Raw genomic sequence first — 18,616 nt, 5'->3', positions numbered from 1 at the left:
TCAAAATGAATATTTTGGAAGACCTTAACCATAGCAGCAGCAATTGTTGAGCTCCAACTGTAAAATTCACAAATCGTGACTTTGCTTTTACTGGTAATGATATCTGAAGGATTGTTTATAATTATGGATTTGTCTGTTTTTCTCCCCCCCTCCGATACCCCTCAGATACTCGCAACCACGGGAGCCTGCCTATTGGAGCAGGCAGTCTCTAAGCAGCCCTAGCCCAGTTGAGACAGAGATGGACTTGCTTGTGCTCAGAGAAAGGTCGAGGAGAGGCATCCGTAACAATGGCTATGATGTGAGTCCCTTGAAAAGTCATAAACCAAGTCAAGCTCCTCGTCATAATTACAAAATACTCTATCTGCAGTGAGGGAAGTTGGAAGCAGGAAAACGACTGCCATTTGAATTTTCTTTGTGATAAGGAAATATACCACCATAATCCTGAATCTGAATTTGGACTAAAATATAGGGAGGCTTTGAGGAATTTGGGAGTTTAATTCTGTAACTAACAACTAGCTAAATTTTAATGTAATAATAATAATAATAATAATAATAATAATAATAATAATGATGTTCAATTAAACTATGGATGAATCCTCATTCCTATAAAATAGGTTAAACAATGGACATGTGGAAGCTCAATCAATCAATAAATAAAACAATGAAGGACAATTTACAAAAAGCATGTAAAATACTTCACTCTTTGTTGTTTTATATTACAACGTAGAAGGTTAAAGACCTTACTCGTTGTTATATTATCTACTAAGACCCATTGCTGATCCATCATAAGCACATCACTAAGTAACATTTAGCAACCTTACAGTGACATGAAAAACGTCCTTTTCCAGGCAGAAATATTGAGTAACATCAGGCTGATGATGAACAGCAATCTGCTGAAACTGTAGTTGGCTTAAACATTTGGGTATAGAGGAAGATGCAGGAAGAAGGATAGGGAAAATCCATGGAGACAAGAGAGAAGATAGCTCAAGAGCTCCCAGTAGTTTATTTTATTTTATTTTATTTTATTTTTTTAATTTTCTTTATTGGTGCAATAAGGTGAAAAACTGGTGAGACATGACAACTAAAGTACAAAAACAAGGAGAGGGGACTTAGACAATACAAAACAGAAGAGACAGTTGCAGAGGACAACAGTTACAAGATACAATAGAAAATAAGTAAATGAGGTAATGCAGAATATTAAGAATTCAATAGACACACATCAACTGACAACAACTAGCACAGATAGTACAAACAAGATGTAATAATAACTTAAAAGGAAAAAAAAATAGAAAAAATAAAAATAATAATAAACAAAAAAGCCGAAAGAGTGATAGAGCTAGAGAGAAAGCGAAGGGGAGGGATAGAAGGTGTTTTATGAGGTGTAATTGAGAGGGAGAATGGGAGAGTGGTCAGTATGTGTTGAATGTGTTGGGGTGTGTGTTCCAAATGTGTTGTGAGAGTTTGTGTATGGATTATGTTACCAGGTTCAGTGTCTGCGGGAATTTGTGGTGCTTGGGATCCTTTTTTTAAAAAAAAAAAATTCCATGAGGATGTTCATTGTATGGAGGGACAGGGCGAGGCCAATCTTTTTCTTTGGCCGGGTCCTGCAGCAGCAGTCCCCAGGCCTTTCGGAGGGGGCTTGTCACTTGCAGGGCCCGGCCTGTTCAAGGAGAGCACATGTGAGAGGGAGGGGCCACCAGACTCAGAGGAGGGAGGCCCCCCCCTCAGGTGTAGCAGCCATCTCTTTTGTTCCCCTTTATGTGAGCCCGCCTTTAAGATTACGAGCGTCTGTGTGTTTGTGTGTGGGGGTATTTGTGGGGGGGTGAACTGGCCCATGGAAGGGAAGGCCCCTCCCCCGACTGCAGTAGCCCTTACATTATTTGCCCTGTCCCTCTCTTGTGAGCATCTCCTGTGATAAATATGATTTGATGATTGCACTTTGACGACTGTGCTAGTGTTCGTGTGTGTGTGTGTGTGTGTGTGTTAGTGTGTGCGCGCGTGCATGTGTGAGTATTTGGGAGAGAGGAGGGGAAGAGAGAGAGGAGGAAACAATCCTAATAGTAAATAATAATAATTGATAATGTTTTATAATAGGATGTTATAATAATAATAATGGAATAATAGAAAAAGTTGTTTCTTATCTGACCGAAAATAAAAGATGAAATAAAGCAGGTAAACAGAAATCAAGAGAATAGAGATATTGATGTTTTATTATGCATGAGAATAAAGGGGAAAATAAATAAAAGTAGTGGTAATAATAGTAGTTATAGTAATAATAATGATCGTAACATCACAATATTTAGGGGGGAGAAAGTAGCTCAAGGTGCCAGTTCCTGCAGCAGTCAAAGCCTACAGCAGCATACCTAGAAACTGGTCCATACCTGTGCCAGGCATAACTCTAAGCTTTATCAGAAAGGAACGTTTTAAGTGTATTCTTAAAAGTTACGTCACTTTGTTAGTATTAGAATTTATTTTAATACTCGAATTTATGACTTTCTTTGTGTATTTACTCTCAATCTGGTCCTCTAAATTCATTTTCAAAGCTTCAGAAATCCCCCTTGGATAAACTTAATAAAAGTACAGCAGGCAGCAAGCTTAAAAAACAGAACAAGCTATAGAGAAGGAGTGAACGAGGGGACAAAAATGTGTGAAAATATCTTAATGCTGCATCTGTACTGCACCAAATTAAAAAAGCAACTGAACAACCCTACCTGAATGTCAATGACTCTGAATCTGATCTCTATTCTCTATTCAGAGATTAGGATGGGATGGCTCTATCAGTTAAACGCCTGAATGTTCCAAAAGACAGACAGACAGACAGACAGACAGACAGACAGACAGACAGACAGACAGACAGACAGACAGACAGACAGACAGACAGACAGACAGACAGACAGACAGACAGACAGACAGACAGACAGACAGACAGACAGACAGACAGACAGACAGACAGACAGACAGACAGACAGACAGACAGACAGACGATGATAGATAGATAGATACTTTATTGATCCCGAGGGAAATTCAAGTCAAAAGCCACTGGTAAAGCAGCTTGCATGAACGTGTGTACTGTTGGTGTACTGTAGGTGGTTTCTTGTCCGTGCTAGTTGAAATGAGCATACTACCTAATGACACTATGTTTTTAGATAAAGACAGATCAGGGCTGGGAATCTCATGATGCGATTCAGAATCGAGTTTTGATTCTAAACGTTTCTGTATTCATTGCTCCATGGATTCTGAGTCTATTTATGAATCAGTACATACTTCAGGATTTTCTCCAGTCGTATGTGAGACTAGTGGATTTCTTGCTTCTCTATTCGGCATTCTACTAGGTTAAAGAGCAAGCTTGAGCACTTAGAAGGAAGTGATTGACTAGCTGAAAAAAAATAGTTTTAAGTTACTTAAGTTACTTTTTTTCCACCTCAGGCACCAAACCATAACAAGTGCTATTTCAAGACACATAACAAAAAGTAGGTAAAATACCTTACTCATTGTTATGTTACAAAGACAGCTTAATCCATCATGAGCATTTTACCAAAAGAAAAAACTGCCTTTTAACAGGCAGAAATGTTGGGCAAATCCAGGCTCATGATGAACAGCAATCTGCCAAAACTGCACCAGGCATATAAATATATACATATAAACAGTCCCTCTAGAAAAATAATTGGACAAGGACATTAATATAATTAGTTCATATCAATGAGTATAAAATAAATAACACATTTAAAATAAAGTACAATTTAACTGCAGAAGATATCACATTTTCTCCTTCATTGCGAAATGACCGATGTGGTTACACTTCAGGAAAATCTACTCAACTAAACTGCAAGATGGGTACCTTTGACAAATGAAGAAAATGAATGAATAGTTACATTTTGATAGAAAATGAAAGGTTTTCTTCGTAATCTTTTGTATAATTCATCAAAAACCAAAAGTATTTTACTGTGTCAGATACGTGAGACTTGAACAGACGTGTCCATGTCTAAGTCACCTTTTCTGGAGTAATGAACGAGCTCATCTGTGTGCTCTGTAGGGTGAACCTGAGCAGTTTGAGGAGACCAATGTGGACCGTCTGATGAGCTCTCTGGGTTACAGAGGTGGATCTACTGGCACTGGGAGCTTGGGGGTGAAAGCTCACCGTGGCTCAGACTCTTCCACACTCAGCTCCCAGCCATCCATTGATGAAGTCCGCACACAGATGCATATGTTGCTAGGCAACACCTTCAGCCTGGCACCTCAGGACCATAATCCCCCTTCTCCACATACCAAGTAAGTTTTTTGTTGAAAAGACATTTTTAAACATAACATGAGTATGATTTTTGTCAGAAGGAAAAAAGAGAGAGGTTGACTTATGCATGATTTGAAATACCAGTCTATGAGTTCAAAAGCCCTACTCCAAGCAGTTTATTACAAAGTAAATTTACAAAGTAAAGAACACTTTTTTTATCAGTTACTTTTTTGTGGTTAGCAGTTTTTATTTACAATCACAGACAAATAAAATGGCATAAAAGATTTTTTTTAAATACACCTGTGCACTGGAGAAAAACAAAAAACGGAAGTGTTGTTCTGTTGACTTAAATTGCTTGTTAACATTCTGCTTTTTCATTAGCAGCCATCACCATCACCACCACCATGCCCACAGAGCCTACAATCCTTCCCACACAAGCCACTACAGTGATGGAGTGACCAGCGCCCCTGGGACAATGAACCATCCCTGTGGAGGAAGGACAAGGAGCACAGGCTACGAGGATATGCACCAGTGTAGCCTACCCAAACCTGTGAGTCTGGAAAGTGTTAAAACACCCTTATTAAATACAAATGTATGATTGATGGATTGATTGATTGATATTGATTGAGTGTTGAAACACCCCTATTAAATGCATTGACTGATTGGTTGATTGCTTGGTTGATTTATTGATCAACTAATCAACATATAAGCAATACACATCTATGTAAATATGTGGGAATTCGCACACTACCTTGTTACCAACCTCTGTTGATGTCCAACTTGTCTAGCTGCTTTTTAACTTCTGCTTCATCCGTAGTACAGTGGAGATTAATGACATTTCTGTTTATTTTTGACTTTTGTTTCTTACTCAGTAGAATCTGTGACAGTTTATTATAATTGATAATCAAAAAAAACAGCACAATGCTGTTGATGCATTACAGCACAAAGTTTTGCTGGGTTACTCGTAATCAAGGACAGATACCATTTCAACATTGTACATTCATGCTGCTTCTCATCAGCAGTGGTTTTTAGTGCACGCCCTGCCCCATTGCAAGCTGTGGAAACAAACAAAAAACAGACGAGCCAGATGCTTGTTAAATACATTTCTTTATTGCAGGGTTTCCGTTTCACACAACTTCCTGATATGGGCATAGGGTCTCCACCTCCACTTATCCCCTCAAGGCCGGGACCACCAGCTGGGACTTCACTAAGACGGTATCACAACCATACTCACACGCAAGTATATAAATCACTTAGATTTGAAAATGTGTTAAAGATTACAAAATGAATTGAAATTATAAAACCAATGAACTCTCTTCACCTAGTTTAAATGAACTGGGTGTTGACTGGACATTAACTTAACTTTTAAATAACTGTTACTTTATTCAAAAGGCTTATCCACCAAAAGGACAAAATAGCTTTCGATTTAAAAATAAGAGTGATTTACTAGTTAAAGACAGCCCTATCCAGTATCATTCTTTACTCATAGTAGTCCCTAATCCTTTCAGCACTAGCTGCTGTTTTGGGTCTCTGCTCGAAAACTACATGCCAATTAAAGGGGTATACATCTGCAAAAAGAAGGTCTATATGAATAAACTTAAAGATTTCTCTTTAAAGAGTTCATTAAAGGTGTACGAATAAGCAAAGTTGTTTCCGGTTCAGAAAAAATAAAGGTGGAACATTCTACAAGTCATTTGCAGACTCTTTTATCCAAGGGAACATACATCAGGTAGCACAAGCAAGGATCTAGAAAGAAGGAGACAGCGTCGGTAAGAGCAGAACAGCTTAAAGTCTGAATGGACTCAGGTGCTGACAGGCAATGCACAAATAAGCATAGTATTGTGATATTTTAGCAGTATTATATTATCCCATTGCTGCCAAGTATCAATATTTTTATTCCTGTATATTACCAAAAACAATGCTTTTTACATTTTTAATTGCTCAAGGGGTTACACGATTCATTTTTAACAAGTTTCATTCTTAAAAATTTATGTTCAAATTTCATTAGACTGAAATCAGTGTGTGGGCTTGACTCTCAATGTGTAAAAATAAAAAGACTGAAGTGGGGACTGAAGTGCAGACTGAAATGGGGGCGTTGGAGAATCAGCGGTTAGTGCGAGGTTAGCGCGAGTCCCATGTACGGAGGCCTCTAAGCAGACGGCCCAAGTTCAAATCTGACCTGAAGTTAATTCTCCACTCTAACTCTATTTACTGTCCTATCTCTCTAATAAAGGCACAAAAAGTTTAACACAACAAGATTAAAAACTGAAGTATGATAATGTCAGAGCATTCATGTATTCTGTTTACAGTTATACAAAAAACAGTAACGTTCATTGAACTAATGGCTGGTTAAAAATCACCATATAAAGTGGCAAGGACGTGAACCGCAGCAGAATACACATAGGGCCAGATTTACTAACGGTTTGCGTGTATTAAAACGTGTGCAAACTTGATACCACCAGCAAAAAATGTGCTATCTGATCTACTAACAGCGTGCAGTGAGGATTGCGTCTTTCATATGAGCAAAACAACACGTACTGTACTTTTAGTACGTTTGCCTTATGCAAAACGAGGCGTTTCTGCCCAAGTGCGCAAAATACTGGGAGGAGAACATGCAAAGAAGTTAATTTAGTACACGCAATGTGATTTACCAAGCCAGGCAAAAATTGCAGTGGTTGTGACGGTGTATGAATTTAACACCTTTGAAAAGAACGTGCTAATCCAAGAGCCCCAGTGTTATGTACTGCAGGCTGCAGTTAGGAGGAGACATAGGCATGATAAAAGATGTGTTAACATGTTTAAATGACAGAAAAATAAATGGTATGCATTTATTTTGTATCTTGCTTCAATAATAGTTTAAAAGAAACGCCATGATTAAACTAACTGAACATTCACAGCGTCTGCATTCTAAAGAAATTCAACATTGACATTATGTGGCTCCCCCCTGAACTGCTACCTTATCGTGGTGGGGGAGTTTGAGCACCCGAATGACCCTAGGAGCTATGTTGTCGGGGGCTTTGAGCCCCCAGCAGGGTCACCCAAGGTAAACAGGTCCTAGGTGACGGGTCAGACCAAAAGCAGTTCACAAAACCCCTATGATGGAAATAAGATCAAGGACCATGGCGGTGCCGGGGCCCCATCCTGGAGCCAGGCCTGGGGTTGGGGCCCGCAGGAGAGCACCTGGTGGCCGGGCTTTTGCCAGTGGGGCCCGGCCGAGCTCAGCCTGAAAGGATGACGCGGGCCCGTCCTCCTGTGGACTCACCACCCGCAGAGGAAGCCGTAGGGGTCGGATGCAATGTGGATCGGGCGGCAGTCGATGGCGGGGGCCTTGGCGACCCGATCCCCAGACGCAGCTTCTGGCGTTTGGGACGTGGAACGTCACCTCACTGGGGGGGAAGGAGCCTGAGCTTGTGCAGGAGGTTGAGAGGTACCGGCTAGATATAGTCGGGCTCACCTCCACGCACTGCTTGGGCTCTGGAACCCAGCTCCTCGAGAGGGGCTGGACTCTCTACTTCTCTGGAGTTGCCCGCGGTGAGAGGCAGCGGGCTGGTGTGGGCTTGCTCATAGCCCCACAGCTCAGCCGCCAGGTGTTGGAGTTCACTCCGGTGAATGAGAGGGTCGTGTTCCTACGCCTTCGGGTAGGGGACAGGTCTCTCACTGTCGTCTCGGCCTACGGCCCGAACGGCAGTGTGGAGTACCCGGCCTTCTTGGAGTCCCTGGGAGGGGTGCTGAACAGTGCTCCGACTGGGGACTCCATTGTTCTACTGGGGGACTTCAATGCTCACGTGGGCAACGACAGTGAGATCTGGAGTTGGGTGAGTGGGATGAACGGCCTCCCTGATCTGAACCAGAGTGGTGTTCTGTTATTGGACTTCTGTGCTAGTCACAGTTTGTCCATAACAAACACCATGTTCGAGCACAGGGATGTCCATAAGTGCACGTGGCACCAGGACTCCCTAGGCCGGAGGTCGATGATAGACTTTGTGGTCGTGTCATCTGACCTTCGGCCGTGTGTCTCGGACACTCGGGTGAAGAGAGGGGCTGAGCTGTCAACTGATCACCACCTGGTGGTGAGTTGGATGCGCTGGAAGGGGAGGAAGCCGGTCAGACTCGGTAGGCCCATACGTGTAGTGAGGGTCTGCTGGGAACGTCTGGCTGAACCCTCTGTTAGCGAGGTCTTCAACTCCCACCTCCGGACAAGCTTTTCACAGATCCCGGGGGAGGCTGGGGACATTGAGTCAGAGTGGACCATGTTCTCCACCTCCATTGTCAAAGCAGCTGCTCTGAGCTGTGGTCGCAGGGTCTCTGGTGCCTGTCGTGGCGGCAATCCCCGAACCCGGTGGTGGACACCGGAAGTAAGGGAGGCCGTCAAGCTGAAGGAGTCCTATCGGGCGTTGCTAGTGCATAGGACTCCTGAGGCAGCTGACGGGTACCGGCAGGCCAGGCGTTCCGCAGCCCGGGCGGTCGTGGAGGCAAAAACTCGGGCCTGGGAGGAGTTCGGGGAGGCCATGGAGGAGGACTTTCGGTCGGCCTCGAGGAAATTCTGGCAAACCGTCCGTCGCCTCAGGAGGGGGAAGCAGTGCTTCACCAACACTGTTTACAGTGGGGGTGGGGAGCTGCTGACCTCGACTGGGGGTGTAGTCGGACGGTGGAAGGAATTCTTCGAGGATCTCCTCAATCCCACCGTCACATCTTCCACTGAGGAAGCAGAGGCTGAGTTCTCAGAGGTAGACTCGTCCATCACCCAAGCCGAAGTCACCAAAGTAGTTGGCAAGCTCCTTGGTGGCAAGGCTCTGGGGGTGGATGAGATTCGCCCTGAGTATCTTAAGTCTCTGGATGTGCAGGGGCTGTCATGGTTGACACGTGTCTGTAACATCGCATGGAGGTCGGGGACAGTGCCTCTGGACTGGCAGACCGGGGTGGTGGTCGCTCTTTTCAAGAAGGGGGACCGGAGGGTGTGTTCCAACTACCGGGGAATCACACTCCTCAGCCTCCCTGGGAAAGTCTCTTCCAGGGTACTGGAGAGGAGGATCCGGCTGTTTGTCGAACCTCGGATTCAAGAGGAACAATGCGGTTTTCGTCCTGGCCGTGGAACACTGGACCAGCTCTACACTCTCCAGCGGGTGCTTGAGGGTTCATGGGAGTTTGCCCAACCAGTCCACATGTGCTTTGTGGATCTGGAGAAGGCATTCGACCGTGTCCCTCGCGGCGCCCTGTGGGGGGTGCTCCGGGAGTATGGGGTTCGGGGCCCTTTGCTAAGGGCGGTCTGGTCCTTGTACGACCGAAGCAGGAGCATGGTTCGCATTGCCGGCAGTAAGTCGGACCTGTTCCCGGTCCGCGTTGGCCTCCGGCAGGGCTGCCCTTTGTCACCGATTCTGTTCATTACTTTTATGGACAGAATTTCTAGGCGCAGCCAGGGGCCGGAGGGGGTCCGGTTCGGGGACCACAGGATCTCGTCTCTGCTTTTTGCAGATGATGTGGTCTTGTTGGCTCCATCGAACCCGGACCTCCAGCACGCACTGGGGCGGTTCGCTACCGAGTGTGAGGCGGCTGGGATGAGGATCAGCACCTCTAAATCTGAGGCCATGGTTCTCGACCGGAAAAAGGTGGTTTGCCCTCTTCGGGTCGGTGGGGAGTTCTTGCCCCAGGTGGAGGAGTTTAAGTATCTCGGGGTCTTGTTCACGAGTGGGGGGGAGATGGAGCGTGAGATTGACAGACGGATCGATGCGGTGTCTGCAGTCATGCGGTCGCTGTATCGGTCCGTCGTGGTGAAGAAGGAGCTAAGCCGAAAGGCGAAGCTCTCGATTTACCGGTCGATCTTCGTTCCTACCCTCACCTATGGTCATGAGCTCTGTGTCATGACCGAAAGAATGAGATCTCGGATACAAGCGGCCGAAATGGGCTTCCTCCATAGGGTGGCTGGGCGCACCCTTAGAGATAGGGTGAAAAGCTTGGTCACCAGGGAGGAGCTTGGAGTAGAGCCGTTACTCCTTCACATCGAGAGGAGTCAGTTGAGGTGGTTCGGGCATCTGGTCTGGATGCCCCCTGGACGCCTCCCTAGGGAGGTGTTCCGGGCATGTCCCTCCGGGAGGAGGCCTCGGGGTAGGGACACGCTGGAGAGACTATGTCTCTCGGCTGGCTTGGGAACGCCTCGGGGTCCCACCGGAAGAGCTGGAGGAGGTGTCTGGGGTGAGGGAAGTCTGGGTGTCTCTGCTTAGACTGCTGCCCCGGAGAGCTTCTCCAGAGCGCGCTCGTCTCTTCACTCTACAGCCCCCTCCCCTGCTGCTGCGCTGTGGGACGCTTGAACGGGGGGCTCACCATGCTTGTACACGCACAGTACCTGTTGCCATGAGATTTATGTCCGATCAGACACAGCGCTGACCAGCTTCTGGTGCGCAACGATGGCACACACACACTGCGCACCAGTGCCAGAGAGGACCGTGTTTAATACAGAGGTTTTCTTATAAGCCCTTTTTCCTTTTGTTATATTCAGATTTGCTGCTATTTCAAGATCTGCTATTACTTGAAAATACTGGACGTTCATTTGCCTCTAACTAATATCTATTTTGCGCTTGCAGTCGTCCAGCTTTACGTCCAAACTCTCCCACAAGCCAAACGTGCAAACTTTTGCGGTGAACACGCAATTTAGTACTCTTTAATTGAGATCTTAGTAAATCTGGCCCATACTGTACAGCTGCCATGTGGTTTTTTGGCAAACACAGCTTCAACAAAATCACTAAGTAAGCCAAAACACTATAGAGATTACATACTTTTCATTTGGTATATTATTCTGAGTAGATCCTTTCATTGGTGAAAAGTGCATCTTTTTTTGGCTGAACTGTTCTGTAAATGTTTTCTTTCGAAGAAAAAGGGTTATTTCAGTTTTGGTTTTTTTTCTTCTCGTTTTTGTGGCAGTTGAAATCCTAAAAGTTGTGTTACTTCCAACTACTGAATTGCAAAAAGCATTGTTTTTTCCCATTTGTTATTGTTAGTTTAGTTTAGTTTACTTGTCAGGGTCCATGTACAAAAATAACATTAATGTCATAGAGGAAAGATGCTTTGTACCAATTATAGCAGTTTGCTAATTTCCATCTGCTGCCCCCGGGCTAGTTTACCTCCTTGTGTCCAGATTTACTATTTCATCCTCCAAGTCTTGTTCTGATTCTACCGCCTAAGGATCATGGCGTTTTGCATCCATCAAGTTGGTGCATTATTGCCACTTATGGCTCTGTGTGATTTACTAAGAACATTTGCGTGAATGATGTCAGGTGCAAACCTTGTGGAGGTGGTAGTATTTCAGACAGGCTTTTACGTGTTCTACTGGTTTACGTCACAGAGAGTTTGGACGGAAAGCTGGACGACTGCAAGCGCAAAATAGATATTAGCGAGAGGCAAATGAACGTCCAGGATTTCCAAGTAATAGCAGATAAATATGAATATAACAATAGGAAAAAGTGGCTTGTAAGAAAACACAACACAGCAGCAGGGGAGGGGGCTGTAGAGTGAAGAGATGAGCGCGCTCCGGAGCGCACCAGAGACACGCAACCCGAGAAAATGAAATGCCCTGTTTAAAATGTAATGTTGGAGGGAAGAAGAAAATAGGAAGACATACGTGTCAATGTTGAAATTCTTTAGAATGCAGACGCTGTGAATGTTCAGTTATAGTTTAATCATGGTGTTTCTTTTAAACTATTATTGAAGCAAGATAAAAAAATAAATGCATACCATTTATTTTTCTGTCTTTTAAACATGTTAACATGTCTTTTATTGTGCCTATGTCTCCTCCTAACTGCAGCCTGCAGTGCGTAACACTGGGCTCTTGGATTAGCACGTTCCTTTCAAAGGTTTTAAATTCAGATACCGTCACAATCACCACAATTTTTACCTGGCTTGGTAAATCACATTGCGTGTACAAACTTAACTTCTTTGCATTTTCTCCTCCCAGTATTTTGCACGCTGAGGCAGAAACGCCTCGTTTTGCATATTCATTAAGGCAAACGTACTATTTGGACAATACAAGTTGTTTTGCTCATATGAAAGATGCAATCCTCACTGCACGCTGTTAGTAAATGAGATAGCACATTTTTTGGTGGTGGTATCAAGTTTGCACACGTACATGCAAACGTTTTTCCCTGTGCTATCCCAGCCATGTTCAGTGTGACTTCCTCATCACCTCTCTTTTGTTTGCCTCATACCTCACTTTACCTCAGAATGACATGCTCCATGTCACATTCCGGGTAGGAAACAGGAGAGGGAGGACCCAATTGCAGAAAAAACTTAAATTATTTATTTTAACAAAAAGGGCAAAAACGCAAAAACCAAGACATACTTGAATAACAGAAATCCAAAAATCCACGAGGAAAAAACACAGGGAGCAGGGACAAGAACCACAGGCCACGACAACCAACATAAGACAAGAAAATGAACCGACAAGAAACTGAGGCAAACACAGAGACTAAATAGACAAGGGGTAATCAGACACAGGTGAGACTAACAAGACAGGTGAGGAACATCAGGGTAATCACAAAGGCGGGAAACACAAGGAACAAAGAACACAAGACCAGAACACTGAGGACATGTACAAAGTAAAACCTGACAATGAAAAGACATGAACTAAAACAAGATATTACAAAATAAAACAGGAAACACTTAAAACAAGACTAGGAAACATTAAACACCAAACTAAGAACCTGAAAACACAAGTAACAGGAAAACAAGCCTACAGACAACATAGAAGAACACAAGGATACAGGGAAACACACTAAGGACTAAAGTAAACCACACTAGGAATCATACATACACAGAACACGAGGGAAATAATGAAAACTAAAACAAGATTAAATACAGAACAAAACCAAACCATGACACTCCACTGATTCCTCTTTCGGACATCTCTCACACAAAGCAGTGCCATGCTCCCCTACCAATTTGAATTTTAACTATTGTGAGCGATAATTTCTCTCCCCTGAGGTGTGCTGTGCATACTGATTTGACAGTTTTGACCAAATCAGCAATTATATTTTAGTCCCAAAAAGAACATCTTTTCCTCCAACTTGCATATTGGACACCTTTATTAACATGCCTTCCTTCCATTTCGTGGCATTGGCTTTTTCAAAGTAAAAATATACTGCTATCACTGACTCTTTATTGGCCTGTGCCTTTTTTATTTCTGTCTCCAACCATATTTCAATCAGGAGAGACTTATGTAACAATTAGCAAAAATGTATTTTAACAGTTTAGCAACCGATAAATATGCAACGTCTTTAACGATTAGACTCTTTCATGATATGCACTCAGAAAGGAAGTGAGGCTGTCAGCAGGATAGGTATGTCCCTTTAGATAAACGAGTCTGCTAAATGAATTGTTGAATTGTAAAAGGTAAAAAACATAGAAAAAAAATTATGTCCCAGCCTTAGAAGCAGCTCTAGACCTGGAACTTATAACCTACAAAATGAGTCTTGGTCTATGAGATGAACCAATTGTTGTTGACAAAGTTGATAGGGAAAGTTCCACCCCTCTTCGTTTTGATTGCTCAGTGAAGGAGTTACTTTGACAAGTGCATCAGTGTTTCAAAAGTTCAAATATTTTATACTTTGAGTGCTTTGACCACAACAACATCTGACACCAAGGGTATTTGTGCACGTAGGACCTGACCACTGAAAATACTGAATTGTAATGCTGGACATAGGCTTTACTGTATGTTAATCTCTTCTCACCAGTTCCACCCCTGATGTCAGTCTCAAACCTCGAGTGTCTGAGGCCTCAGACCTGCAGGCCCAGCAGCTCAATGTTGCTCCATTTCTGCCACTGTCTAGGACCCCATTCCCAGCTGTCACTGTTGACCAGTCCATTACCAACTACTCAGGTCTGACAAGATTGTAATTAGTTGAAAAGCAATCAAAAACATTTATGATGTATTTAATTTATGTATTGAATATATCTGTCCACTAATCTCATTGACAGGAAACCCAATAACAGCAGTCTATGCTATATCAGCCAATCGGTCGGGTTACTCGGACTACTTTGTCATGTCGCCACCATCCTCGTACCGTAGCCCATCCTGGATGTCCTACCCACCTGAACCGGAAGATCTGCCACGACAATGGAGCGACACACCAGTAAGTCACACAGCTCCTGTATAATTTAATCCAAAACATGACAGGCTGCAAACACTTTATATAACAGCATTGTTTTTTTTCAAACTATGAGGCAGTCCCTCTTCTCTCCCTTCAGAACTCACGTCATCTTGAAACCATCTGTTGAAGCTGTCTGCCTGACTGAGTGGAAACAGCCAATATCTCGGTAGGCGGTTTAGTCTAAATTCTGTGTTACTTTTAATTTTTTGGTTGTGCATGTTGGAACATTATATTCATTCTTAGGACAACAGAAGAAGTAAAACTCAACAGGGCACATTTAAATGCACAGTAAATAAATTCAGCTTCCAGGGGGCTCTCAATAAAAGCAATTACAAAAGATGATGTTGACGCTGGCAGCGAATCTTGTTTGCTTCTCCCCCCACAACCCAGATGAAAAAAAAACTTTAAGTTGACTGAAGTCAAGAGGAACAAGCGAAACAGAATTTAGGATTAATAATAAGTTTTCCACGAGCTAAGAGATCCAAGTATATTTTATATTACGGATTTTTACACAGCAGCAGATACAGGAACAGTAAGGCAGCTTTCAGTAGCAATTCTCTCATCCTTATGTAGTCTTTGAGGTAAACTCTGGTGTTTTCACAGCAAAAGAACTTATTGTTTGCTCAATCACACAGTATGTTGGGGGCTCTCAATAAAAACAATAAAAGATGACATAGAGGCTGGGGGGGAATCATGGAAGTGATTCTCTCTGCTACCCCGCCTAAAAATGAACTACCAGAATCTTGACCGGAGTCAAGACAGAAGAGGGAAACAGACCATAGGAAGAACATATGTTCACTGACGATGTATCCAAGTATAATTTACGTTACTTTGTTTTCCAGCAGCACATAGAGCAACAGTGCAGCCACTTTTGTTATGCAGGGGTCTTTAACATCACATCTGGTTTTTCCATGGCAACGATAAACATGTTGTGTCTGTCATAACAACAATTAGAAATATTTGAGGTAATGGAAGTACTCAACAACAAAAAATATATAACATAGGTTAAGTCAATACTGTGTTCATTTAGATTTTTTTGTGTGAAAATCCTGCATCTTGTATTTTGAAGACATATTCCATTATAACTATAAAACAACTGATGTCTCTGGCTTTGATAAGTTTCAGAAATATCTGAAGTAATGTAAGCACACAAAATACTGTAGTTACTGTACAGTACTGTAGTTTCTACTGTAGTTTCCTCTATTTTGAAATCTCTATTTCACCTCCAATATCTTTACATGTCAGTTATATGTCCTCACTTTGTCTTTCTCTAGGTGTCTCTTTTGATGAGAGAAGGACCTCTCCACACCAAAACTCTCTGGAACTTACTCCACTTTAACTTTGGCCAGGCCTCTCCTATTTTTTGCTTGCTTTATCCCAAGCTCCTCTTCTTTCCTTTGCCCTCACCTTTGCTTTTTCTCTCTCTGCCCACTTCAGTAACATCTTAAAGAGATTATTATCCCCCAGAGCTCCTCTGCCCTAAAACCCCCTTTACCTTGTCTAAAACAGTGCAAATGCTCAGCCATTAATCTTTCAATGTCTGTATTTGCTTTGCTCCTTGAGCGCTTGGCCTCATTGCCCCTTACTGTCCTCTTGTCACTGTTTCAATGTTGGCAGCCGATCCTAACACTGCTGATCTGAATAAGGCTCAGCGGAGCTGCATTAATCTGGGTTGTGCCTCCCTCATTAATAACAGTGTGCAGTGTAGATGAACAGGGGGAATATAGTATACCATGCAGAGGGGCAAGATGGGCCTTTCAACCAGTTCTCAGCAATTGTTGTACAGTAACAGCCATCTGCACAGCACATAATGGCACACAGGGCTGTGTTGTAAGTACAGCAGTGCCCCAGCAATGGCCAGTTTTCTACTCCTCTGAAATAAACTGGACCATCCTGGACTTCCCCTTAGGTCCACCATAAAGCCAGGAATGCTGGAATGACTTAAAACTGTGCTTTTTGATTAATCCAAATTCCTATGTATACCTTCCACACCCAATTATTATGTATTTTAAACTTGACTAAGAAAAAATCAAAAAAGGAAAAAAAAATATTCAGCCTATTCAATTTTTGGTTTTTTTTAGATATTTGTGTGGTTTTGTCCTTTAATTTAGTGCATTATAAATGGTTTCTCGTATTAAAAAATACTGAGTGTTGACCTTTCACTCACTAACTTCGAGGCAAAAAAAAGAATTGTGTTTATATATATATATATATATATATATATATATATATATATATATACACATTTTTTCGTAAAAGACAAAAATAAGCAGCTTAATGTGTGTGATTATGATAGCATTTCTGTTACTATTAAAAGAATTGCTTCAATATTTTTTTTCATCAGATTCAGAAATGAAAACAACAGTAAGTATGTGTTATTCATCATCTCATTATGAAGTTTTTGTCTGATAACCATTTGGCAGACCTGGAACAAATGTATTTATTGAAATCCGTCTTACAAAGAGTTGGGTCTGCAAGGCTCTATGACTGTACACAGAAGATAAAATATTACTAAAATACACCTTCGATTTTAACGGATTTTCAATTCTGGTTTGGCTTAGGTCTGTTATAAATTTGTGAAAATATGTGTTTTTAGAGAAAAAAAGTTCTTACTTGAAAGTTGTCTACTGTATTCTACCGTATAAGGAAAGTTGACTTTGGGTTACTTTGATCTTGAAAGAGTCCAATTATTATTTGGGCATAATCCAAATTCCACCCCTGTGCCCCTTCCACTTGGCCCTGTCATTATATTTGAGTAATGCTATATATAATGTGTCATTTATTTTGGGATTGTGTTCATGTTGTACTTAAATAGCCCACTGTTAACTGTGGCAGACTTCAAAATGGCCAGAAACAAAAGTATTTCAGCCACAAAGAAATTTTCTATTTCATGGAAAAAGTCTAAAACGTTGCAAATGATCAAGCCAGTATTTCAAAATTGGGGGTACAGCAAAGCGGGGGATTATAATTTGGCCATAGCCGCTGGACTATGGGGTTATAGTGAACTAGGAAACTTGCCACACTCAATGAGCCAAATACGTAACAGTTAAATGTATAATTGTAAATAGAAAATTATTTAATGAAGAGAATTATGCAAGAGCTGAGGGTGGGGAACTTCACCTTACATTATCATTAAGCCTTCATGTATTGTCATTTGTACTGCATTTATGATGGATGGACTATTTTGAGCCTAATTGACTTTCTGAAAGATTTACACATTTTAATATAATCTGTGTCCTAATTGTCCATAATTCCAAAATCACACTCAAACAAGAAAAAAAAAAGACAATATAGAGAGACAGAAATGCTAACAGAGTTGTTTAAGCAGTTGTTTAATAGTTTAACATTAACTAAGCACTTTTACAGGTATTTATACCTTGACACACAGAGCAGAGCAAGACCTAAAAATATATATTCTATACATCTTGATTATATGAGGAATGAGTTTCCTTTAAGCCTAAAATGACAAAGTCAGAGTTTATTAATCACCTTTTATAGTAAAAGGAATGGCTCCAGCAACCAATGACAACACAACGCAGATGTGCGAATCAACCAACACAACCAAAATTAAGTTTAATAAAAGGAATATTTTGACATTATTCCATTATCATTAAATACAGTTTGTAGTAATATATTAGGCAAATATATTTTGGCAAACATGGGAAAAATATTCCCAAACTGTTTTTGAGTTTGGTCAAAGTTCTCTCATGAGAACTTGGTCGGTTAATGGAAACAATTAATTTTTATTATTATCCCACATTCATATAATTGAATTGAAGTTAATTGAAGGTGGTCTACTTAGATAAATGTGTATTTTTAAAATTGTGCTATGCACCAGATTATTTATTCTGAAGAAAAAAAAGAAGAAAGATATACAGTATAGTCCCTAACAAGATACAAATAAAGGTGTATCAAGTGTTCTGTAAACCCCTATCTCGCTTTCTTCCAAGACACTTAGAAAGTATTCTTTTTCAGTCCACCCACTACGGACTGCAAGAAGCTTGAAACACACACATAACAGTCAAACCTAAACTATCTGCTACTTATAGCTGCATGGGGTGCCCCAACATTTCCTTGTATAACCCCAACTCACTCAACAAAACAAAAAACATTTAATAAGCTTTTTTTGTGGGGAGTTACCAAGACAAATATTTTCCTGATGTTTAAACAGAACTTTTTCCATTTTTAAAAAATGATTTTTTTGGTAAAGAATGAAGATATTACATGAAAGTATTGGATCATTATTAGAGCA

General features: G+C 41.8%; 1 protein-coding gene across 1 annotated transcript in view; it reads left to right on the top strand.

Annotated features, from left to right (window-relative positions):
* kiaa1549la (KIAA1549-like a) overlaps positions 1-16,538 on the top strand; it is a 75,848-nt gene extending 59,310 nt beyond the window's left edge. Inside the window, exons 16-23 of the mRNA XM_079346783.1 lie at positions 166-298; positions 4,034-4,269; positions 4,610-4,778; positions 5,346-5,443; positions 13,948-14,093; positions 14,192-14,346; positions 14,462-14,530; positions 15,639-16,538. Of these exons, the coding sequence (XP_079202909.1) occupies positions 166-298; positions 4,034-4,269; positions 4,610-4,778; positions 5,346-5,443; positions 13,948-14,093; positions 14,192-14,346; positions 14,462-14,491 (967 nt within the window). The 3' untranslated portion in view covers positions 14,492-14,530; positions 15,639-16,538. The remainder of the gene's footprint in view (positions 1-165; positions 299-4,033; positions 4,270-4,609; positions 4,779-5,345; positions 5,444-13,947; positions 14,094-14,191; positions 14,347-14,461; positions 14,531-15,638) is intronic.
* The last annotated feature ends 2,078 nt before the right edge of the window (positions 16,539-18,616 follow it).

Source organism: Symphodus melops (assembly GCF_947650265.1).
Source record: "Symphodus melops genome assembly, chromosome: 6".
NCBI lineage: Eukaryota > Metazoa > Chordata > Actinopteri > Labriformes > Labridae > Symphodus > Symphodus melops.
Note: the sequence above shows the minus strand (reverse complement) of the source record. Positions and strands in the feature narration are given on the sequence as shown.